General features: G+C 43.9%; 1 protein-coding gene across 2 annotated transcripts in view; it reads left to right on the forward strand.

The window, feature by feature from the left end:
• Positions 1-27,033, forward strand: part of eipr1 (EARP complex and GARP complex interacting protein 1) — a 69,983-nt gene that overhangs the window by 37,171 nt on the left and 5,779 nt on the right. For both annotated transcript variants that reach the window (XM_029713820.1, XM_029713821.1), the window contains one exon: positions 21,704-21,871. In XM_029713820.1, the coding sequence (XP_029569680.1) occupies positions 21,704-21,871 (168 nt within the window). The remainder of the gene's footprint in view (positions 1-21,703; positions 21,872-27,033) is intronic.

The following is a 27,033-nucleotide window of genomic DNA, read 5'->3' on the forward strand; positions in this document are numbered from 1 at the left end:
AGATAAAGCAAAGCAGTTCGACACATATAACAACACAGAGTTACACATGGAGTAAAAGAAACATACAGTCAATAATACAGTAGAAAAATAAGTCTATATACAATGTGAGCAAATGAGGTGAGATTACATTACATTACATTTACGTCATTTAGGCTTATCCAGAGCAACTTACAAATTGGTGCATTCACCTTATGATATCCAGTGGAACAACCACTTTACAATAGTACATCTATATCTTTTTTTGGGGGGGGTAGAAGGATTACTTTATCCTATCCCAGGTATTCCTTAAAGAGGTGGGGTTTCAGGTGTCTCCGGAAGGTGGTGATTGACTCCGCTGTCCTGGCGTCGTGAGGGAGCTTGTTCCACCATTGGGGTGCCAGAGCAGCGAACAGTTTTGACTGGGCTGAGCGGGAACTGTGCTTCCGCAGAGGTAGGGGGGCCAGCAGGCCAGAGGTGGATGAACGCAGTGCCCTTGTTTGGGTGTAGGGCCTGATCAGAGCCTGAAGGTACGGAGGTGCCGTTCCCCTCACAGCTCCGTAGGCAAGCACCATGGTCTTATAGCAGATGCGAGATAAGGGAGGTAAAGGCAATAAATAGGCCATGGTGGCGAAGTAAATACAATATATCAATTAAAACACTGGAATGGTAGATTTGACAGTAGATGAGTGTGCAAAGTAGAAATACTGGGGTGCTTAGGGTCATGCTGGGCAGTCCATTATTTTTGGCTAACATGGCTGTGCCCCCATAGGATGACAATGCCTCTATCCACAGGACACGGCTGGCCACTGAATGGTTTGATGAGCATGAAAACGATATGCGATGGCCATCTCAGTCACCAGATTTCAACCTAATTTAACACTTATGGGAGATTCTGAAATGTTGCCTGAGATAGCGGTTTCCACCACCAACAAAACACCAAATTGTGGAATTTCTCGTGGAAGAATGGTGTCGCATCCTTCCAATAGAGTTCCAGACACTTGTAGAATTCATGCCAAGGTGCATCGAAGTTGTTCTGGCTCGTGGTGGCCCCAACGCCCTACTAAGACACTATGTTGGTGTTTACTTTATTTGAGCAATTACCTGTATAATGACTGATGAACAGCGTGTCTTTTACAGTAGACAATCTGTACTGCCTGCCGGCTCAGCCCTGAGGTGTGAGGCAGTGGCAAGTGCGGTGGGGAAAGAGAGAGATGGAGACGGAGAGAGATATAGAGGGAGAGAGATATTGAGTTGAGGTCAGGCTGTGTGTGGGCACTGCTAAAGGAATAATAATCACCTCTCTCTCGACCGTTCCTATAAAGACAGAGTGCTGGAGAGAGAGAGAGAGAGGTGGAACAAGAATGAGGGAGAGAGAAAGTATAGAGGGATGGAGAGAAAATATTAGAAAAATACAGGAGAGACATGATAATAGCCAAGAAAAGAAACTATGTATTTCATGCAAATGTAAAAACCGTTGCAGTACTGTAGTATTATCCTCATTATCCCGCATTTGATTCTTTCTTTTTAGTCACATTCCAGCTAGTTCTTATTCCTAACCAGTATACCTTCTTAAAAGTAGTGTGATTCACCCTTCAGGGGCTTTGAGGGTACACAGGGGCCTTTAGGAAGCCAAGGACACAGGGCTGAGTCAGTGTCTGTGTGAGTAGCGCTTAGTGTGTGCGCGTGAGCAGAGTCTCTGAGCAGGCAGAGTGTGTTGGATTTGAGCTAGGTGCGTGCATGTGTGTGCGTGGGTGTGTGTATTACAGGGTTTGTGAGACTGTGTGTGTGTGTGTGTGTGTGTGTGTGTTAGTGTCCAGTTGGTGCGGCAGCTGTGTGATGGCAGTCTGTGAACACGGTCCAGTGGCTCCTCAGTTGGTGTCTTCTCTGGCTCGTCACACTGTGTGCCAGCCCAAACCGGCCTGCCCGCTCTGCCCCGCTAAGGGACTCTAGAGGAGAACACTCTCCCCAGCAAACCAAAATTGGTTCTGTGAAAGTTCCCAGAACATTCGTTAGGTTGCAGAAATTGTTCTCATGACACAAAAACTGTCCAGTCGTGGTGATGATTATAGAATGTTTGTATAAAACATTTACCTGATGTTACAAGAACGTTCTCAGAACACATTTCATATATTCTTTAAAGGTTCCCAGAATGTTTCATTTGGTTGTGGGAACAGTCTGGTGCAAACATTGTGGTAGCATCACAAAATATACACTATATATACAAAAGTATGTGGAAACCCCTTCCAATTAGTGGATTCGGCTATTTCAGCCACAGCCGTTGCTGACAGGTGTATAAAATCGAGCACACAGCCATGAAATCTCCATAGACAAACATTGGCAGTAGAATGGCCTTACTGAAGAGCTCAGTGACTTTAAACGTGGCACCGTCATAGAATGCCACCTGTGGTGGCTCATTTCTGTATTACCAAATGAGGAGAAAAAAACTTCACACACCAGTCAGTTATACTTAAACTACATCTTTAATAAAATAAGAGCTTTGCAATAGCACTGACTTTCAATGATGCACCATTTCTAATGAACCATTGAAAGTGATAAAACAATGGCTACTGAGATCTTTTATAGCAAAGATCCACCCCCCTAGTCGACATAACAAACCACAGATATTAGGAACATTTCACAAAGGGACTTTATAATTGAGAAAGGAGTGTACCTTAGTCAGATAGCATTCGCTATAAATTATCGTTCCGTTTGGTCCCTGAGACGAGGTTCTAATATCGTTCCTGGTACTTCATGGCACAAATACACCAACTCATCCAATGGCATAAATCAATTGTTAACTCTAGATACTCCAATCTCAAGTAAAATCCCTTCTCAACCCCACTCCTTGACAAGCTCACTGAGGGAAGTGAGCCTCTAGGTCATACACTAGCCCAGGATAAATGCAACATCGGAGAGGACATACAATGGTTCCAGACACTGCCATACACCTCCCCCCAATGCCAAAGGAGGGAGTGACTTGCGCACAGACATTGTGGAGACAAGTAATTGGTTCCCCATTAATCACGCCATCCCTTCACATGGTTTAACAGATACATTCACATATGAAGACAATGTTCCATCCTGTCCTCTTCCCTTTCTGATATTCTGCATAGCACCAGGGATATGTGAAAGACAAGCCTGACCTCTCCCCTCTCTGGGCCCCAAGTGACTGAGCCCCAGGTGAGGGAAGAAATGCAACTGCCAACACCAGTCCAAAGAAATACATTCTAATGGACAAGTATATCACATAAGCATATTATGCAGATAAGACATCTTAATTACTTATGTTACCCAACTAATTCTGATTCATCCACCACACACCTTACCAACAAGTCAGTTGGTAAAATTTCTGTCCTGCTAGAGCTGCCCAGGTCAACTGTAAGTACTGTTTTTGTGAAGTGGAAACGTCTAGGAGCAACAACAACTAATCTGTGAAGTGGTAGGCCACACAAGCTCACAGAACGGGACCGCCGAGTGCAGTAGCACGTAAACATTTTCTGTCCTCGGTTGCAACACTCACTACCGAGTTCCAAACTGCCTCTGGAAGCAACGTCAGCACAATAACTGTTCGTCAGGATAAGCCTAACATCACCATGCGCAATGACAAGCGTCAGCTGGAGGAATGTAAAGCTTGCCGCCATTGGACTCTGGAGCAGTGGAAATGCGTTCTCTGAAGTGATGAATCACGCTTCACCATCTGGCAGTCCGATGGATGAATCTGGGTTTGGCGGATGCCAGCAGAACGCTACCTGCCCGAATGCATAGTGCCAACTGTAAAGTTTGGTGGAGGAGGAGTAATGGTCTGGGGATGTTTTCCATGGTTCGGTCTAGGCTCCTTAGTTCCAGTGAAGTGAAATCTTAATGGTACAGCATACACTGACATTCTGGACGATTATGTGCTTCCAACTTTGTGGCAACAGTTTGGGGAAAGCCCTTTCCTGTTTCAGTATGACAATGCCCCCATGCACAAAGCGAGGTCCATACAGAAATTGTTTGTTGAGATCGGTGTGGAAGAACTTGACTTGCCTTCACAGAGCCCTGACCTCAACCCCAACAAACACCGTTGGGATGAATTGGAACACCGACTGCGAGCCAGGCCTAATCGCCCAACATCAGTGCCTGACCTCACTAATGCGCTTGTGGCTGAATGGAAGCAAGTCCCTTCAGCAATGTTCCAACATCTAGTGGAAAGCCTTCCCATAAGAGTGGAGGCTGTTATAGCAGCAAAGGGGGGACCAACTCCATATTAATGCCCATGATTTTGGAATGAGATGTTTGACAAGCAGGTGTCCACATACTTTTGGTCTTGTGGTGTATGTTCCCAAAACAGAAAGTTCTCCGAATGATTCTACAATCGTACCTTTAGGGTGCAAAAAACATTCACCTGATGTTACAAGAATGTTCCCAGAACATATTTAATCAATTCTTTAAGTGTTCCTGGAATGTTTCATTAGGTTATGGAAACATTCTGGTGGGAACATTGTTAGGTTCAAGTTAGGTTAAACAGCATATTCTCTTAATGTTGTAAGAATGACGTAATTTTACCTTGTCTTTGCAGTCCTCAGAACATGTTATATTTAAGTTTTACCTAATATTTCCACAACATTCTCAGTGTGCAAATTTGTAGTTCCTTAAAGCAGATTGGAATACATTTCTCTCCAGGTGTACAGTAATGGCAATTCGCATTTGAGAACTTTATTGTAGGTGATATAGAGAGACATGGCATTTCAATTTCATTCACAGGACATTTGAACATACAAACACAACCATATTTTTTACACTTTGTATGTTGACAGGCTGCACATGTGGGGTTTGAACTTGCAGTGTTTGGTTCCCTAGCCAGATCATTAACCCTCTGTGCCATCAGGGGATAGCTGTGGCTGTGTGTTATGTTTTGTTGTTGTCAAATATGTTTAATCAGGACACAGAACAGTTATTAAAATGTTCCCATCCTCTTCATATGCTGTGTGTCTTGAAATTGGGAAATGGTAAAACAAAGAATACACTAGAATACAAGTTATTTAAAGGAAGCTATATCCAACTAAAATCACATGATGAAGAAAGAAAATCATAAAAGTGCACAGCGTTTGAAGATGGGAACATTTTAATGACTCAGAAATTGAGTTCTGTATCCTGATTGACCATATTTAACTGAGGAAAAATATACAAGGCCACGCAGAGGGTTAATTATCTGGCTGCAGTTCCAGACATTGCAGGTTCAGTCCCACATATTCTCAAACTGTATTTCAAAACTGAAGTTGAAGCTCAGATATACTCTACTAAAAGCGAGGTTGTCTTTATTTCGTCCATTTCGTTCAGAATTGCAGAATTTAGAGCAACTGTAAAAAATAAAAGACGCTTGATATGGTCTTATTTTTCATGATCTGAAAAGAAAGTGATCCTAGACCAGCACTCATAGTCTTCGGTACCTTATAAATATGGGCCCCAGAAGTATTCAGCATATACATGTATATTGCGTGAACATCAATGGAGTATTATGTTAAAACTAAAACAAATACGCTTTGAACGTCATAGAAACTGACTTATTTCTATCTTACAGCATGAAGGGCATGTCCTGTGTAACCTAACTTAAACATTGTATGAATATCATCACAGCTGAGCATATTTAGTGTGTTTTGGGAACTTATATCTTGTGATGTTCCCACACTGTTCCCACAACCTAATGAAATGTTCTGGGAACCTTTTAAACGACTCACAGGCTGTTTTGTCAACGTTCTTGCAATATCAAATAAATGTTTTGTGCCCCTGATACAAACATCTGAATGTCAGCACAACTGGACAGTTCTTGCATTTTGAGAACATATCTCTTGTCATGTCCCCACAATGTTACCACAACACAATGAAACATCACGGGAACCTTTTAAAGATCAGACAAAATGTGTTCTTGGAATGTTCTTGGAACGCCAGGTAAAATGTTTTTTGCACCCTAAAATAAACATTGTAGAATCAAATCAAATTGTATTGGGCACATACACATATTTAGCAGATGTTATTGCTGGTGTAGCAAAATGCTTGTGTTCCTAGCTCCGACAGTGCAGTAGTATCTGACAGTGCAGTAGTATCTAAAACGTTTCACAACATTGCACAGAACTCTAAAAGTAAAAGAATGGAATTAAAAAATATATAAATATTAGATTGAGCAATGTCAGAGTGGCATTGACTAAAATACAGTAGAATAGAATACAGTATATACATATGAGATGAGTAAAGCAGTATGTAAACATTATTTAAACATTATTAGTGACTAGTATTCATTATTAAAGTGGCCAGTGATTCCAAGTACAGTATATAGGGATATATAGCAGTGTGTATATATATATATGTATATATATATATATATATATATATATATATATATATATATAGCAGCATCTAAGGTGCAGGGTTGCGTAACTGGGTGGAAGCCGGCTAGTGATGGCTATTTATCATTCTGATGGCCTTGAGATAGAAGCTGTTTTTCACTCTCTTGGTCCCAGCTTTGATGCACCTGTACTGACCTCGCCTTCTGGATGATAGCGGGATGAACAGGCCGTGGCTCGGGTGGTTGATGTCCTTGATGATCCGGTGCTGTAGGTGTCCTGGAGGGCAGGTAGTTTGCCCCCGGTGATGCGTTGGGCAGACTGCACCACCCTCTGGAGAGCCCTGCGGTTGTGGGTGGTGCAGTTGCTGTACCAGATGGTGATACAGCCCGACAGGATGCTCTCAATTGTGCATCTGTAAAAGTTTGTAAGGGTTTTAGTGGCCAAGCCAAATTTTTTCAGCCTCCTGAGGTTGAAGAGGTGCTGTTGAATCATCTACACAACTGAACAGTTTTGGTGTTTTGGGAGCATATCTTTTGTGATGTTTCCACCAGACTGTTCCCATAACCTAATGAAACATTCTGGGAACCTTTTAAAGAACAGATGTGTTATAGGAACGTTCTTGCAACATCAGGCACATGTTTTATACAACCATACACACTTTTGGGGAATGTTCTGTGGTGGTTGTTGCACAACATTCTTGAATGTTAGGAGAACATTACAAGGTATTTCATCTAAAACATTGTTGATAAATAGATTTGATGGGATGTTATCATCCTAATGTTAGATAAAACCCGAACTGGAACTTAATTGGAAACGTAGCTAATGTTTGTGGAATGTTCCCGGTTTGCTGGGTCTACTGCTCCCTCCAGCAGCCTTAAAGACACAGTATACACAGGAGACACAGGAGATGTAGTTACACAGGCACGTTGTGTGTGTGTGTGTGTGTGTGTGTGTGTGTGTGTGTGTCACGTGTGACATGTGCGGGTATTGTGCTCCTCTGTGTATTTTGTGTGTTCTGCTCTGTGCGCTGCTCTTGCTAACGGGTACACTGGAGGGTGTGTGTGTGTGTGTGTGTGTGTGTGTGTGTGTGTGTGTGTGTGTGTGTGTGTGTGTGTGTGTGTGTGTGTGTGTGTGTGTGTGTGTGTGTGTGTGTGTGTTCTGCTCTGTTGCTGGCTGGGGCTGTCACTTGGGATGTTCTCTCAGTTCATCACTCCTAAACCCTATTTGGACGGTTTGCTATTCAAACGGTTATTACAGTGACCGCGGTCATTTGGCTGGCCAATAACCGTCATCCATAACTCCATGACCGTCACATCCCTAATTTGGACCCACAATCCGCAGTGAGAGGGCAGCGCACACACACCGTCAGATGTACGATAGCTGCCGGGCCTGCCTCCTCAGCATGCACCGCAGGATGCATACAGAAACGCAGTGCAGTACTGCAGTCAAACTGGCCTCTCTAGCTTCCTGTACAGTACAGTAGCATACAGCACTGTGTGTCTCTGCATGCCTTAGTGAGTGTGTATAGTATGTTTTACATTCAGTTTAATATTGTTGTGTATAACTTGTTTACCAACCACACTACCCTCTACTTGGTCTTTTAAAGCTGAAATGTTTTGAATGAAGTGTTTTATCTCCAGTATCCAGGCGTGTGTTGGAGAGTAGGTAGAGTAGAGACTAGCAGTAGTGTGATTGCTAGTGCTGTTTGCTCCATCACACTGTGGGTTGAGAGGAGACTCACAGCAGGGACTGAAACGGTCACACTCGCGTCAGATAACAGTGGGAAACAGGACAGGTCAGGACAGGACAGCCATCTCACCCAGATAGAAATATAGACACTACAGCGCACTGGTACTGCTCACATCTAAAACAAAATGATTTGCCCTTTTTCGTATGATTTAGGCTACCGTATTTCCTTCAGCCCTCGGCAGTTGGATATTAACAATTTATCAAAGGTGTTGTCGACTGTGAGTGACGCGTTTGTTAAGCCTATTTGACATTAACCTCCTGAACTTTGTCTGTCAAATCAATCATCCATGACCTTTTCATCTGATGCTGCCCCCAGGAAGGCTAGGATGGTGCAACGTTCACAATATTACTGGAGCACCTCAGCCGTGCTTGGATGCTATGGGAAATAATCTACCTCTCTACTAAATAGACTATGGATTTATTTAGAATTGGCAAAGCTCTCGTTCTTACTATTTGTCCTATATTAACACAGTAACATGAGTAAAAACTTTGTTGCTCTGAGACTTTTAAGCCTCAGGCATTGCTTTATATTAATGTCCGTAAAGATATATCTCAATCAACCCACACTATTGATGTGATGATCCCTTACTTTTATGCATGGACTGTCACTCCTTCCTTCCCAACCACTCACAAAGCTGGGCTTTAATTTTGATAAGCAATTCAATTATTTCTCTCTCTTCTTTTTTTTTCTCCCCCACTGCAGTTGTCATAGAAACAGAGACCTGTAGTGATAGTGTGAGATATCCAGTCTATCCCCTTAGCATAGCGATTTATCACCCAGACTGAGGTTAGAGGGGGCGGTGTGTGCGTGTGTGTGTACTGTAATGGAAAACTGTAATTTATACGGTAATTTTAGGTATTAGCATCAATAAAAAAAAAACTTTGAAATGTTTTACTGCAGCATACTACGTATGTTATGCTGCATTGTGGGAAAATTGCTGTATTTCGAACTGTAATTCCGCCCCACAGAATACAGTATCGTATCTTTGGAGCGCCAAAAACCTTTTGACCACTAGTGGGCGCATGGTATTGTTGTGTCTGGCTAATTAACATATTTTGAGGCGTGCCTTGTAAGAGGCTATATTTGTTGAACCCGTGAGTGAGATAGCTGTACCATTTTAACTCCTATGTGGTAATAGTGCCACATCAATTGAACATGTATAGGGGACAGATTGAATTAGAAGCTAGTCTAAAATGGTTGAGCATTTTGCCAAGTCCCTTTGATCTGTTTTGCCCTGTAGGCACTGCCGGTTTGAAGTCTTTGCAGATATGAAACAAGGAATCATAATATCAGTCTAAAATATACAACTCCCAGTTTATTTTTATTTATTTTATTTATTTAACCTTTGTTTAACTAGGCAAGTCAGTTAAGACAGCCTAACAATGGGTTAACTGCCTTGTTCAGGGGCAGAACGACAGATTTTTACCTTGTCAGCTCCGGGATTCGATCCAGCAACCTTTCGGTTCCTGGCCAAACGCTCTGACCACTAGGCTACAAAACCAACTTTATGAGAGGTTTGAAAAATAGCTTCTATTTGCCTCAACATTCCATGACATAAACTAAGGCATTGTTGGCAGAATAGATGGATGCAGTTCAATGCATGATTAATATAATTCACAATTTATTAGTTGATAGTCCAAAAAATATTGCAATCAGTTTGTAAATCACAGCTGTCCTGGTACATTGTTTGCTGCCTCCATTTGGGATGCACTGTTTCTGTTTCAATGGCTCAATATTTTGGACAACAACTGACAAATGTAACTAATGCTGGGAATGTCAATACAATCCAATTAGCAAGGGCAATGATCACAAGTCAATCATAACGTGGCTAATAGGCTACCGTATCTATTTACAGTACCAATCAAAAGTTTTTACTATTTTCTACATTGTAGAATAATAGTGAAGACATCAAAACTATGAAACAACACATATGGAATCATGTAGTAACCAAAAAGTGTTCAACAAATCAAAATATATTTTATATTTGAGATTCTTCAAAGTAGCCACCCTTTGTTTTGATGACAGCTTTGCACACTCTTGGCATTCTCTCAACCAGCTTCATGAGGTAGTCACCTGGAATGCATTTCAATTAAAAGGTGTACCTTGTTAAGTTAATTTGTGGAATTTCTTTCCTTCTTAATGCATTTGTGCCAATCAGTTGTGTTGTGAGAAGGTAGTGGTGGTATACAGAAGATAGCCCTATTTGGTAAAAGACCAAGTCCATATTATGGCAAGAACAGCTCAAATAAGCAAATAGAAACAACAGTCCGTCATTACTTTAAGACATGAAGGTCAGTCAATGTGAACATTTCAAGAACTTTGAAAGTTTATTCAAGTGCCTTCGCAAAAACAATCAAGTGCTATGATGAAACTGGCTCTCATGAGGACTGCCACAGGAAAGGAAGACCTAGAGTTACCTCTGCTGCAGAGGATAAATTCATTAGAGTTACCAGCCTCAGAAATTGCAGGCCAAATAAAAGCTTCACAGAGTTCAGGTAACAGACACATCTCAACATCAACTGTTCAGAGGAGACTACATGAATCAGGCCTTAATGGTGGAATTTCTGCAAAGAATCCAATACTGAAGGACACCAATAAGAAGAAGAAACTTCCTTGGGCCAAGAAACACAATCAATGGACATTAGACCGGTGGAATTCTGTCCTTTGGTCTGATGAGTCCAAATTTTAGATTTTTGGTTCCAACCACCGTGTTTTTGTGAGATGCAAAGTAGGTGAACAGAAGACCTCCGCATGTGTGGTTCCCACCGTGAAGCATGGAGGAGGATGTGTGATGTTTGGGGGTGCTTTGCTGGTGACACTGTCTGTGATTTATTTAGAATTCAAGGCACACTTAACCAGCATGGCTACCACAGTGATACGCAATCCCATCTGGTTTGGGCTTAGTGGGACTATCATTTGTTTTTCAACAGGACAATGACCCAAAACACACCTCAAGGCTGTGTAAGGGCTATTTGACCAAGAAGGAGAGTGATGGAGTGCTGCATCAGATGACCTGGCCTCCACAATCACTCGACCTCAACCCAATTGAGATGGTTTGGGATGAGTTGGACTGCAGAGTGAAGGAAAAGCAGAGCCTAACGTTAGCAAGCTAGCTCTCTCTGGAGATGTTCGATCGGGTTCTGGCTGGGCCACTCAAGGACATTCAGAGACTTGTCCCGAAGCTACTCCTGCGTTGTCTTGGCTGTGTGCTTAGCGTCGTTGTCCTGTTGGAAGGTGAACCTTCGCCCCCAGTCTGATGTCCTGAGCACTCTGGAGCAGGTTTTCATCAAGGATCTCTCTGTACTCTGCTTCATTCATCTTTCCCTCTCCTGACTAGTCTCCCAATCAATTTTGGAATAAGGCTGTAATGTAACAAAATGTGAAAAAAGTGAAGGTCTGAATACTTTCCGAATGCGTTTCTCTTGTGTTCGCAAATTCACTCTGGCTATTTAGTCCAATTTCAGAGTACTCTCATCTGAGTGTGCCAGAGCGCAGAGTAACTTATTCATTTAGGAACGTGCAACACCTACTGAATATTACCCGTGTCAGTAGACGTAGGCAAAGAAAGTAATAGTTAGTCTCGAACACTCTAGGTAACATAAATCTCATTGTTTATCTGTGCAATTTTTACGGCCAACTAGCTGAAAAAGTTTGAGAGGGTTTATCTAATGTTCTTTCATTAGTTTTGAGCTCATCTTTCTCTGGCTAGCATTAGTTGTTGATCTTTTTGTTGTTGAGAGAGAGCCTACCTTTTCATGGTTGTTTGATCAATAGGACTGTAAAGTTCCTAAATGTAAGAGGACTCCCAAGTGGTATTGACATATTTGCAGAAATCCATTCAGGTGTATTTTGTGGCTTTTGGAGAATGCTTTCTAATGATCTAAAGTCACACTGTTGCAACTGCCTGTAAACACACAGTCCAGTTCAAAGTGAATGATGGCAGGCCTGTGATGCAAATAAAGGCCTAATTTAGCTCTGATTGGCAATGACGCACCCGGTCTGCATAGACTCTGGTCCTGGACGAGACAGATGTTTTTATTAGATTTTATTTCCTGCAGTGTCTATTAATTGTCTAAACGCACGGCCGCTTTCCAACTCTATATTGCTATAGAATCTTCCCAAATTCCTTAGTATACGTAATATTCTTCCTGGGGGTGTATATGAACAGATTTTAATAAGATTTCATGTTGCTAAAATGCTGTCAGTTCCACTGTAAGGCCTCTAAGTGCAAGTGAAATAAATGTGTAAACACTTTACCTAGCAGTCAACCTGCTTGCACCAATCCCTTGTAATTGTGAAATACAAACCCTGCCCTCAATGCATTTCATTTATTCATCCAGTCATTCATTCCGATTACGGTAGCATTTACTTTTTTTACTGTATATATAGTCAATTGTACAGTATTGTAATGTGTGTCATTACAAAGTACTTGCTTTGATACCGTATATATATTACAGTAGGTGTGTTATTAGAAGTGACGGAACATGACGGAACTGCTCTTCCTCCCGGGGAAGGCCTGCCTGCTCAAAGACCTCTCCATCACTGTTGACAACTCCACAGTTTCGCCCTCCCAGAGTGCAAATAACCATGGCGTGATCCTGGACAACACCCTGTCATTCTCAGCAAACATCAAAGCAGTGACCCTCTCCTGCAGGTTCATGCTCTACAACATCCGTAGAGTATGGTCCTACCTCACACAGGAAGCGGCGCAGGTCCTAATCCAGGCACAACTGCAATTAGCTGTTGGGTGGGCTCCCCGCTTGTGCCATCAAACCCCTGCAACTATCCAGAACGCAGCAGCCCACCTGGTTTTCAACCTTCCCAAGTTCTCTCATGTCACCCTGCTCCTTCGCACACTCCACTGGCTTCCAGTTGAAGCTTGCATCCACTACAAGAACATGGTGCTTACCTATGGAACAGCAAGTGGAACTGCCCCTCCCTACCTTCAGGCTATGCTCAAACCCTACACCCCAACCCGAACATTCCGTTCTGCCACCTCAGGTCTCTTGGCCCTCCCACCCCTACGGGAGGACAGCTCCCACTCAGTCCTTCTCTATCCTGGCACCCCAGTGGTGAAACCAGCTTCCTCCTGAAGCTAGGACAGTAGAGTCCCTGCCCATCTTCCAAGAACATCTGAAACCCTACCTCTTCAAACAGTATATTAAATAATCCTCCTCCTCACCTTGACCCCCCCCCCCCAAATTAAAAAAATATAAAATAACACTTAACCAGCACTTAAGTACAAAGACAAATAAAGTACAAAGACAACTTTTGATTGTCTTTTTATTAAGATCCTATATATAACATTTCTAAATCAGCACACATAACCATAGCCAACACACCATATCTATTTTCCTTCCTCCATTAACCCTGTTTCCTTTCTTTATCCTATTCCTTTTATAAATACTTCCTTCATCCATATTTCTTTATGCATCCATCCTTTCTTCCTTCATCCTCTGTAATTTCTTCTGTACTTCTTTATTTTCTAATTCAGCTAGAGTTACCATTAACGTTGTGTTGCAACTATAACTAATAGCCTAACAAATGAACAACTAAAAAAAGTACAAAGACTTAACTTGATTGTCTTTATCAAGACTATGTCTATATCAATTTTCAAAATCAACACAAATAGCCATAGCCAACACACACCATCTATCGATTTTCCTTCCTCCATTAACTCTGTTTCATTTATTTACCCTATTTCTTAATTAATCCTTAATTCATCCTATCTGTTCTTATTTCTGTCTTTTCAACCTAATCAAAAGCTCCAAACATGTTTCCTATGGTCATTTGCCAAGCCAAACAGCTGGCAGACTTTTTCCATGTATATTTCATCCACTCTGTCCTGATGAATGTGACAGGCTGCCTTCTTAGACCACTGAAACTCCTGTCGACTTCAGCAAACTATGCAGGGACAAACATTAGTATGCGACTGAGGGCTTCTACCTGGTCAAAGGAGACCGGTGGACCTCAGGCAGCTGATTCCTGAGAACAGATGCAGCTTCTGTACTTGTTTTGTACTGGTATTGCATCTTGAACATGGCCAGCTGCACCTCAAGTGATCTCCTGTTCAACTCTGGATACTGGTCCACCACTGCAGCATCCATCTCCCCAGAGAGAAGAACTTCCTCCAGCTTAGTCAGAGTTTCCAGGCCACCCTGTTTGAACCTCTCTGTTAGCTGCACATCAACTGTGTCAAGCACATTGAAGAGCTCAGCCCTGTAGAAATCCTCTGGGGATGTGAGTGAGTATGAAGCAGCATTTCCAGTGAAGTGCTTTGGTGGATTACAGATGTGGGGCATCTGAATGGGCTGGATTTTGATCTTGGCAATCAACTCTGTCCCTCTGCTGTAGATCTGTTGAAATTGGACCTCTGATCTCTTCGCCTTCATGGTGATCTAAACACAGTCCACTGCAGCGAGCATCCCAGCAAATGTCTCTGTTCACATTTGAAAGGTGCGAATGAGGCACTCCAACTCTTCCATTACCTCAGCTGCTACAAGGAGTCCTAGGACTGTGGTCCCCTTCTCAAATCTCAGCAATCCCCTTGCTGTTGTTGCTGTGTCTGATGAATCAGATGTGCTCATTTCCTCCAGGCTGAACAGCACAGACTCGTACTGACCTAGCAAAGAGCTCAATGCTGGAGTTCTAACAGTCCACCTTGTTGAACACAAGGGCTTTAGGCTTGTGAATGACCCACACTCAGATGTCGCTATTTCCTTAAATGTTGTTTTGTATTTGCCTGACTGGTTGTGCAGGCAGCCCAGCTTGTGGAGCCACTTCAGGCCATCACATGTCACAGCGGAAGATAGGCAGGCAGCCTGGGTGACTAGATTGACACTGTGAGGGCCACAATGCACATACAGAGCCAGTGGCTGCACTGCTATCAGCCTAGCCTGTGTTCCTTTGATTTTCCCTGACATGTTCGCTGCACCATCATACGTTTGCCCACTCAGACCTGAAAGAGGCAAATTCAGGTGGAGTAGCACATCTGTGGCAACGTCTGCCAGGTTCCCTTCAGTTGTAAGGGAGACTTCATAAAAACCTACAAAGTCCTCAAGAGGCACCAGATCGTGAACCACGTAACGGAAACAGAATGACTCTTGTTCTCTTCCCCCGACATCTTGTGTACCATCAATAATTCTGGAGTACTGGAGCAGTGGTAGATGGTGGATTCTCTTTGTGATGTCTCTCACAATGCTGTTGGCCAATATGCTCAGGATTTTGTTTTGGATTTGTGAGCTTGTATGATCCTGACTGAGTTTCAGCCATGTAGTGAGTACTGGACCATCTTCAGCTCTAACTTTTAGTAACTGGTACAGATTATCTGCAGTAGCTTCATGGCCCCTGAGAACTGATCCCTGACGTGCTAGAAGATGGACAGAACCTGCTACTTTCCTAAGGCAAGACCTTGCTTCGTTTAGCTCTACAGCGCGTACTGTGGAAAGTTGGGTATCCACTGGCTTTGATTGGTGACATCGAGTGGTAACGGCAACCTTGTGTGCATGGCTGCATGCACGTGAAGAAAACTGGAATAAGGCACCGGATAAGTTTAGGAATCCAGAGTGCACAAATGCAGGATCTGCATTTTTTGCAAGAGGTGATTTCTGGCTTTTAATAGCTTTTGTGCAATAAAAGCACAACACTCCTTTCACAGTGGGAACATAGAGGAGCCACTGGAATTATTTGTACCACCTATCCAGAAACCGAAGTGTCTTGTTTGACAGCTTCTGGTCTACCACTCGTTTTGGGTTTGGCTGATATGGTGTGATGTGGACATTGGGGTCTACTTCCTCAGCCTCTCCTATGGGGTCTATTTCTTCAAATTCCCATGGGGAGCCTACTGCCTCAACCTCTCCTGGAGAGTCTACTGCCTCAACCTCTCCTGGAGAGTCTACTGCCTCAACCTCTCCTGGAGAGTCTAATGCCTCAACCTCTCCTGGAGAGTCTAATGCCTCAACCTCTCCCGGGGAGTCTACTGTCTCAACCTCTCCTGGAGAGTCTACTGCCTCAACCTCTCCTGGAGAGTCTACTGCCTCAACCTCTCCTGGGGAGTCTACTGTCTCAACCTCTCCTGGGGAGTCTACTGTCTCAACCTCTCCTGGGGAGTCTACTGTCTCAACCTCTCCTGGGGAGTCTACTGTCTCAACCTCTCCTGGGGAGTCTACTGTCTCAACCTCTCCTGGGGAGTCTACTGTCTCAACCTCTCCTGGGGAGTCTACTGTCTCAACCTCTCCCGGGGAGTCTACTGTCTCAACCTCTCCTGGGGAGTCTACTGCCTCAACCTCTCCTGGGGAGTCTACTGTCTCAACCTCTCCTGGAGAGTCTACTGCCTCAACCCGCCCTGGATAGTTTTTTTCTTCAAATTCCCATGGGGAGCCTACTGCCTCAACATCTGGAGAGCCTACTGCCTCAAGATCTGGAGAGCCTACTGCCTCAACATCTGGAGAGCCTACTGTCTCAACATCTGGAGAGCCTACTGCCTCAACATCTCCTGGAGAGCCTACTGCCTCAACATCTCCTGGAGAGCCTACTGCCTCAACATCTCCTGGAGAGCCTACTGCCTCAACCTCTCCTGGAGAGCCTACTGCCTCAACCTCTCCTGGAGAGCCTACTGCCTAAACCTCTCCTGGAGAGCCTACTGCCTAAACCTCTCCTGGAGAGCCTACTGCCTAAACCTCTCCTGGAGAGCCTACTGCCTAAACCTCTCCTGGAGAGCCTACTGCCTCAACTTCACCTGAAGAGCCTACTGCTTCAACCTCTCCTGGAGAGCCTACTGCCTCAACCTCTCCTGGAGAGCCTACTGCCTCAACCTCACCTGAAGAGGCTACTGCCTCAGCTTCTCCTGTGCTGACCCGCTGTTCAAATTCATGCTCATTTTGTCTACGTTGTGCATCCGTTTCGTACCTGATTGTATTGGGTCTAGGGGTATCCCTGGCACTGACTACTGCCTGCTGCTGGCCTCCCTAGAATGAACACAAATGCAATAAGCTGTAATTTTTTAAAGAATAATGTGCAAATATTGAACAACCAGGTGTGCAAAGCTCTTAGTGACTGGACCAGAAAGACTCACATCTGTAATCACTGCCAAAAGTGATTCTAACATGTATTGACTCAGGGGTGTGAATACTTAAGTAAATGAGATATTTTTGTAGTTCATTTTCAATACATTTGCTAACTGTTTAAAAACATGTTTTCACTTTGTCATTATGGGGTATTATGTATAGATCAAAAATATATATTTCATCCATTATGAATTTAGGTTATAACACAACAAAATGTGGAATATGTCAAGGGGTATGATTGAATACTTTCTGAAGGAACTGTACATGGCATTTTTTTATATTTTCTTTACAGTAGTTACATAGAAAGAATATAGTTATTTTATATGAATTACATCTGGATAGATAGCACAGATATGGTATACATTATGTATAGTTTCTTTTGTCGTAACTATTATAGAACATGAGCTTTTAAACCCACCCGTCAGCTACTCTCATCCCAATAATCTCCATAAACCCACCCGTCAGCTACTCTCATCCCAATAATCTCCGTAAACCCACCCGTCAGCTACTCTCATCCCAACAATCTCCGTAAACCCACCCGTCAGCTACTCTCATCCCAACAATCGCCGTAAACCCACCCGTCAGCTACTCTCATCCCAACAATCTCCGTAAACCCACCCGTCAGCTACTCTCATCCCAACAATCGCCGTAAACCCACCCGTCAGCTACTCTCATCCCAACAATCTCCGTAAACCCACCCGTCAGCTACTCTCATCCCAACAATCTCCGTAAACCCATCCGTCAGCTGCTCTCATCCCAAAAATCTCCGTAAACCCACCCGTCAGCTGCTCTCATCCCAACAATCTCCGTAAACCCACCCGTCAGCTGCTCTCATCCCAACAATCTCCGTAAACCCACCCGTCAGCTACTCTCATCCCAACAATCGCCGTAAACCCACCCGTCAGCTGCTCTCATCCCAACAATCTCCGTAAACCCACCCGTCAGCTACTCTCATCCCAACAATCTCCGCAAACCCATCCGTCAGCTGCTCTCATCCCAACAATCTCCGTAAACCCACCCGTCAGCTGCTCTCATCCCAACAATCTCCGTAAACCCACCCGTCAGCTGCTCTCATCCCAACAATCTCCGTAAACCCACCCGTCAGCTACTCATCCCAACAATCTCCGTAAACCCACCCGTCAGCTACTCATCCCAACAATCTCCGTAAACTGCTCTTTTATGATTTCCATGTGACATATGTTTTTTAACTGTGTTGTGATGTTTCACATATATTCTGAACCTTCCTAATAACTTTGTACATGCATCTAAAAAATGAAATGGGTGGGTAAGGTTTCCACTACACCACTGATGTCTTCCCACTGATGTCTTCACAAGTTATATACCTTACAATCAAGTGATACTGTATGTTTGATTATTAGGAACTACTGAAAGCACTAAGGAGAGTAGTTTAATTCACTGATACTAATAATATTATTATATTCACCTCTGCTCCATAAGAGACTTGTCTTCCCTGGCTGCCTGACCCTGCTGGGACCCCTATCATCATCTGGTCACCATCCTAAGATGAGGCATGACAAGTGATTACTGTCTGGTGTACTGTCTCTGTGCCATAACAGTGAAGCCCACAACCCCCCCAATATAAAGTACTTAAAATATAACTCATCTCAAAAGCATAGACTGCATTCTAGATGCAAGACTGACAGTCCATTTCACACACATGATAGTTTTAAATATGGCCTAAACTACATCATATTTTGGGTTATGATAGTGTAAGACGGTTGTGCTATGCTTGTGGGGCATTTATACATTGATTCTATTCTTTGATAATATAATGGTTCAATAGTTGTATTTAGTTGACATTTTGCAAGTACAAGATATAGTGAATGGGTAGGGTAGCTACAATGGAAAAGGTAGGGCAAGCATACAACTGTACAAAATCATCTTCTGCAGTTTTAATATACTTGCCCTGCCTATTCCATAATTGTTAATTGTATGTATTTTACCACTAGCCATTGAGGACCAACATGTCTACCATAACCACTCTCATTGGCACTTATGTACAGACCCCTGTCACCATCTGATCCTGCTGAGGCAGGCATGACAAAGAATAATCTTGGTGTACACATGAATATTATTCAAGCATAGAATCAATGGTTCAATAATTGAAATGACCATTATTCCCAGATCCCAGACTGTGGCTTTAAACTTAAGCTTCTGTCATGTAGCTACTGTAGACCTACCGATCAATTCAAGATGGAACTTTTTCTCCATTCACTGATATTGTTATAATATACTGCAAAATTCACCTGAGCTTCGTGGACTGGTCTTCCCTGGCTGTCTGACCCTGCAGGGACGAACACCTGTCACCATCTGATCCTGCTAAGACATGATGAGCATAGTGTTGTGTACTGACTGTGCAGCTTGACAGTGAAGCCTGTAGAGCTGTTTATTACTATATCAGTGTGAAAAGGAGGGAATTAGCTAGGGAAACTGACAGATCAATAACGTTACATTGCTATACTGAATAATAAAATTTCACATTGCACTGAAAAAACATCAGAATATCGGTATTCGATCGTTTGGCCGCTGGTTTCGTCTTGTTTGATGCAGGTCTAGTGTGATTGAGGCAAAAATAATAATTTTGGCAAGCTCTCTCACGCCGGTACATCAACTGGCGGAAGCTAGCCAAATTAATTTACTGTTGAAACGGGACAAAACAAAGGTTACAAAACAACATTTCCATACAACAGCTGTTAGATAGTGCTATAATAATAGCTACCTCATATCGCCATCTGACAGATGGCTAGAGCTGAACTGGCTAAATTCATTTGACTCAGTTGAGAGCGGATGAAACATTAGCTAATATCAGTCAACTAAAGGGTAGCCAGTATCTGCACTGCTTGCTTTTACAACTCAGAGAAAGAGTGCAACACATACACACCGTCAGCAGCTGCATCTGTTCAACTGTCCCTTGCTAGTTCTAAGCCAGCCTTTCAGAAGCATTGCCTTCCCACAGCCTGCCCAAACGCTCTGTGGTGGTGTCCGGGCGGTCCTAAATCTAGCCAGCTGACACAGCCAGACAGCCTACCTGACCGCTCTGCTCTGAGGCGTCCGCATGGTCCTTACACACACCGATGACGCTTTTTTTGTACCACAGGGCAATGATAAAACCGGGGGTGAGAAAAATGCAATTTCAGAATGTGGGGGTGACCGGACCCCCGCCCCGTCCCCAGTGAAAGTTTTGCCCCTGTGTACTAATATTAAATACAGAATTTTACTTGCCACAGAGCTGCCTGTAAATTACTGTCAAATTCATGGTAACACCTTTACTGTGTGTGTGTGTGTGTGTGTGTGTGTTGTAGATTGTTCTGGCCCTCACTGACGTAAAGGAGGATGAGTTTCGATTTGGTTTCACTGTGTCCGCAGGCTTAGGCTAGGAAGGCATATAATCCTTAATACTTTGTGAGGAGGGTTCCAGCCAGGCTTTGCTCAGGATCCCCATTTCATATTTGCCGAGTGGAGGGAGTGGAGTGGGGTGCTCAGAAGCATTCTGGAAGCACCGAAACTAACCCAATTTCCTGCTCCATTTCCCCCGCGCGTCCTATTCCATGGAGGACAGAGTTTACGACACAGCACACACACACACTGTCAAACCCCTGGCCAGAGGTCATGCCGAGGCAGTCAATGGTGAGCAGATTGTGCACTCGACAGCAAAGTGACTCCACACACTCAAGTCATTTTAAAGTCACAAGATTAAAGAATGTTGTAATTTTGTTTGGTTAGAGGAAGGAGCTGCTGCCAGTGTCTGGGCCCTCTGTGAAGTCCCAGTCTGGTCTCATCCAGTTTGCTGAGGTCCGGTGGCAGAACCTTACAAACCATATAGTCATAGAGCCATACAGACCATCATTCTGATCTCATTGAATCCCTCAGGTTATTTTCTTTTCCCTCCCTTTTTAATTAGATTTTTAATTAGCATGTTATTTGTATAATGAGATCAGCAGGCTAGATGGTGTCTGGTGGAGGAGAGAGGGGAGCAGAGAACACTGGGTCTAACGCTGTTCAATAGAACGCCCTGGTTCCTCTTCAGTCATCACAGCAGGAGAGGGAGGGAAGATGATCGGAGGGGTGGAGTGGGGAAAAGAGCGGATGAGAGGTAGGAAGGACTGGGGAAGGGGAGGAGAGGACAGAAGAGGAGATGAGAGGAAGGGTACAGGGTCCTGTGGAGGAGTAGAGAAGAGAGTAGGTTTACAACATGAACATAATCTGAAGCGGAAAAGTCTCTCCTCTCTTCTTTGCTCTCTCATTTCTTTCCTCGTGCCTTAACACTGACCTCTCCCCAGCCGGGACAAGCAGGATCAGGAAGCCAAGGCCATGTGTGGTTGTGACTCCTGGCTTTATTACACGTCAGGCTTTTATAGGACAGGAAATATGGTCTGGCCTTCACCTAGAGTAGTGTACCACTACACGCTTCTCTCCATGATTTATGTCATCAGGGTTGCTGTGGCGTTCACTCCCTTTTTCTCTCTTCCCCTTTTTTTCTCACCCTTCTTACCCACTTCTCTGCCATCTCTCTCTCTCTCATTCCCCCTCTCCTCCCCCCTCATCCCTTTCACTCTCTTTTCCAGTCAGATCTACTGTATAGAGAATGCTCATGGGCAGCTTGTTCGAGACCTTGATTTCAATCCCAACAAACAGTACTACCTGGCCAGCTGTGGGGACGACTGCAAGGTCAAATTTTGGGACGTGAGAAACATCAATGAGCCAGTCAAGAGCCTGGAGGAGCACTCTCACTGGTGGGCACCTGTCACACTGTAGACACACACAGGACATACACGCACAAACACACAGACATAGTAGATATACAGTTGAAGTCAGAAGTTTACATGCACCTTAGCCAAATACATTTAAACTCAGTTTTTCACAATTCCTGACATTTAATCCTAGTAAAAATTCCCTGTCTTAGGTCAGTTAAGATCACCACTTTATTTAAAGAATGTGAGATGTCAGAATAATTGGAGAGATAATTATTTATTTCAGCTTTTATTTCTTTCATCACATTCCCAGTGGAACTGAAGTTTACATACACTCAATTAGTATTTGGTAGCATTGCCTTTAAATTGTTTAATTTGGGTCAAACGTTTCAGGTAGCCTTCCACAAGCTTCCCACAATAAGTTTGGTGAATTTTGTCCCATTACTCCTGACAGAGCTGGTGTAACTGAGGCAGGTTTGTAGGCCTCCTTGCTCGCACATGCTTTTTCAGTTCTGCCCACAAATTTTCTATAGGATTGAGGTCAGGGCTTTGTGATGGCCACTCCAATACCTTGACTTTGTCCTTAAGCCATTTTGCCACAACTTTGGAAGTATGCTTGGGGTCGTTGTCCATTTGGAAGACCCATTTGCGACCAAGCTTTAACTTCCTGACTGATGTCTTGAGATGTTGCTTCAATATGTCCACATCATTTTCCGTCCTCATGTTGCCATCTATTTTGTGAAGTTCACAAGTCTCTCCTACAGCAAAGCACCCCCACAACATTATGCTGCCACCCCGTGCTTCACGGTTGGGATGGTGTTCTTCAGCTTGCAAGCCTCCCCCTTTTTCCTCCAAACATAACGATGGTCATTATAGCCAAACAGTTCTATTTTTGTTTCATCAGACCAGAGGACATTTCTCCAAAAAGCATGCTCTTTGTCCCCATGTGCAGTTTCAAACCGTTATCTGGCTTTTTTCTGGCGGTTTTGGAGCAGTGGCTTCTTCCTTGCTGAGTGGCCTTTCATGTTATGTCGATATAGGACTCGTTTTACTGTGGATATAGATACTTTTGTACCTGTTTCCTGCAGAATCTTCACGAGGTCCTTTGCTGCTGTTCTGGGATTGATTTTCACTTTTGCACCAAAGTACGTTCATCTCTAGGAGAGAACGCGTCTCCTTCCTGAGCTGTATGACGGCTGTGTGGTCCCATGGTGTTTATACTTGCGTACTATTGTTTGTACAGATGAACGTGGTACCTTCAGGCGTTTGGAAATTGCTCCCAAGGATGAACCAGACTTGTGGAGGTCTACAACTTTTTTTCTGAGGTCTTGGCTGATTTCTTTTGATTTTCCCCTGATGTCAAGCGAAGAGGCACTGAGTTTGAAGGTAGGCCTTGAAATACATCCACAGGTACACCTCCAATTGACTCAAATGATGTCAATTAGCCTATCAAAAGCTTCTAAAGCCATGACATAATTTTCTGGAATTTTCCAAGCTGTTTAAAGGCACAGTCAACTTAGTGTATGTAAACTTCTGACCCACTGGAATTGTGATACAGTGAATTATAAGTGAAATAATCTGTCTGTAAACAATTGTTGGAAAAATGACTTGTGTCATTCACAAAGTAGATGTCCCAACCGACTTGCCAAAACTAGTTTGTTAACAAGACATTTGTGGAGTGGTTGAAAAACGAGTTTTAATGACTCCGGCCTAAGTGTATGTAAACTTCCGACTTCAACTGTACCATTGTACTTATAGCCTCAAACCCCATCTTTGCACAACCAACAGAACAACTATACCTCTGGCGCCGACAGACATGGCTGCCTCGCTTCGCGTTCCTAGGAAACTATGCAGTATTTTGTTTTTTTATGTGTTATTTCTTACATCGTTACCCCAGGAAATCTTAGGTTTTATTACATACAGTCGGTAGGAACTATTGGATAAAACCAACGTCAACTCACCAACATTATGACCAGGAATACGACTTTCCCGAAGCGGATCCTCTGTTTGGCCCACCACCCAGGACAATGGATCGGATCCCAGCCGGCGACCCAAAACAACGGCGCCGTAGAAGGGGCAGACGGAGCGGTCTTCTGGTCAGGCTCCGTAGACGGGCACATCGCGCACCACTCCCGAGCATACTACTTGCCAATGTCCAGTCTCTTGACAACAAGGTAGACGAAATCCGAGCAAGGGTTGCCTTCCAGAGAGACATCAGAGACTGTAACGTTCTTTGTTTCACAGAAACATGGCTCACTCGAGACATGTTCCAGCATTGTTTGGACCAGCATTGTTCAACGCTGGTCCGACTAATCGGATTCCACGCTTCAAGATTGCTTCGATCACGTGGACTGGGATATGTTCTGCATAGCGTCGAACAACAACATTGATGAATACGCTGATTCGGTGAGCGAGTTTATTAGCAAGTGCATCGGTGATGTTGTACCCACAGCGTCTATTAAAACATTCCCCAACCAGAAACCGTGGATTGATGGCAGCATTCGCGCAAAACTGAAAGCGCGAACCACTGCTTTTAATCAGGGCAAGGTGACCGGAAACATGACCGAATACAAACAGTGTAGCTATTCCCTCCGGAAGGCAATCAAACAAGCTAAGTGTCAGTATAGAGACAAAGTAGAGTCGTAATTCAGCGGCTCAGACATGAGAGGTATGTGGCAGGGTCTACTGTCAATCACGGACTACAAAAGAAAAACCAGCCCCGTCGCGGACCACCATGTCTTGCTCCCAGACAGACTAAACAACTTCTTTGCTCGCTTTGAGGACAATACAGTGCCACTGACACGGCCCGCTACCAAAACCTGCAGGCTCTCCTTCACTGCAGCCAACGTGAGTAAAACATTTAAACATGTTAACCCTCACAAGGCTGCAGGCCCAGACGGCATCCCCAGACGCGTCCTCAGAGCATGCGCAGACCAGCTGGCTGCTGTGTTTACGGACATATTCAATCAATGCTTATCCCAGTCTGCTGTTCCCACATGCTTCAAGAGGCCCACCATTGTTCCTGTTCCCAAGAAAGCTATGGTAACTGAGCTAAATGACTACCGCCCCGTAGCACTCACTTCCGTCATCATGAAGTGATTTGAGAGACTAGTCAAGGACCATATCACCTCCACCTTACCTGACACCCTAGACCCACTCCAATTTGCTTACTGCCCCAATAGGTCCACAGACGACGCAATCACACTGCACACTGCCTTAACTACAGCTCAGCATTTAACACAATAGTACCCTCCAAACTCGTCCTTAAGCTCAAGACCCTGGGTCTCGACCCCGCCCTGTTCAACTGGGTCCTGGACTTCCTGACGGGCCGCCCCCAGGTAGTGAGGGTAGGTAACAACATCTCCACCCCGATGACTCTCAACACTGGGGCCCCACAAGGGTGCGTTCTCAGCCCTCTCCTGTACTCCCTGTTCACCCACGACTGCGTGGCCATGCACGTCTCCAACTCAATCATCGAGTTTGCAGACGACACTACAGTGGTAGGCTTGATTACCAACAACGACGAGACGGCCTACAGGGAGGAGGGGAGGGCCCTCAGAGTGTGGTGTCAGGAAAATAACCTCACACTCAATGTCAGCAAAACAAAGGAGATGATCGTGGACTTCAGGAAACAGCAGAGGGAGCAGCCCCCTATGTACATTGACGGGACAGTAGTGGAGAGGGTGGAAAGTTTTAAATTCCTCAGCGTACACATCACGGACAAACTGAAATGGTCCACCCACACAGACAGCGTGGTGAAGAAGGCGCAGCAGCGCCTCTTCAACCTCAGGAGGCTGAAGAAATTCGTCTTGTCACCAAAAACACTATTTTACAGATGCACAATCGAGAGCATCCTGTCGGGCTGTATCACCGCCTGGTACGGCAACTGCTCCGCCCATAACCGTAAGGCTTTCCAGAGGGTAGTGAGGTCTGCACAACGCATCATCGGAGGCAAACTACCTGCCCTCCAGGACACCTACACCACCCGATGTCACAGGAAGGCCAAAAAGATCAAGGACAACAACCACCCGAGCCACTGCCTGTTCACCCCGCTATCATCTAGAAGGCAAGGTCAGTACAGGTGCATCAAAGTGGGGACCGAGAGACTGAAAAACAGCTTCTATCTGAAGGCCATCATACTGTTAAACAGCCATCACTAACTTTGAGTGGCTGCTGCCAACATACTGACTCAACTCTAGCCACTTAAATAATGGAAAAATTGATGTAATAAATGTATCACTAGCCACTTTAAACAATGCCACTTTATATAATGTTTACATACCCTACATTACTCATCTCATATGTATATACTGTACTCTATACCATCTACTGCATCTTGCCTATGCCGTTCAGCCATCAATCATTCATATACTTTTATGTACATATTCTTATTCATTCCTTTACACTTGTGTGTGTATAAGGTAGTTGTTGTGAAATTGTTAGGTTAGATTACTTGTTAGATATTACTGCATGGTCGGAACTAGAAGCACAAGCATTTCGCTACACTCGCATTAACATCTGCTAACCATGTGCATGTGACCAATACAATTTGATTTGAGAACATGAACAACATTCCTACCAATTAGCCTCAGTTTGCAAAACAGTCATATTCCACTGATATACGTATGCTTTTAGCTTATTTTGTACTGACCCTGTCACAATGTGTGTGTTGTTACTGTATGACGAGAAGTTTGTTGCTGCTACAAACATACATTCTGTGATGGTTAAGTACATTGCACTGCTGTGTTCAGGTGTGGGTTACTGTAGCTATTCTGTGATGAGCTGCAGTGCTCAGGGCTATGTAAGTAGCTGAACACAGTGCACTGCAGTATTCAGGTGTGTGTACAGACATGCTCCGTCTCTCTTTCTCTCTCTGGTGTGAGCTGAATAGATAATGACTGTGGAGAACTTTGTTGCTGCTACTAACATACATTCTGAGATTAAGTACATTGCATTACTGTACAAACACACATCCACCCTACAACCCCTCTCACTCCCCAAACCACACACACGCATGCATACATACATACATACATACATTACTTTACATTACATACATACATACCTACAAAGAGGGAAAAAAAGTATTGATTTTGTACGTTTCCCCACTGACAAAGAAATGATCAGTCTATAATTTTAATGGTAGGTTTATTTGAACAGTGAGAGACAGAATAACAACAAAAAAATCCAGAAAACGCATGTAA

Source organism: Salmo trutta, chromosome 25 (genome assembly GCF_901001165.1).
Source record: "Salmo trutta chromosome 25, fSalTru1.1, whole genome shotgun sequence".
Classification (NCBI taxonomy): domain Eukaryota; kingdom Metazoa; phylum Chordata; class Actinopteri; order Salmoniformes; family Salmonidae; genus Salmo; species Salmo trutta.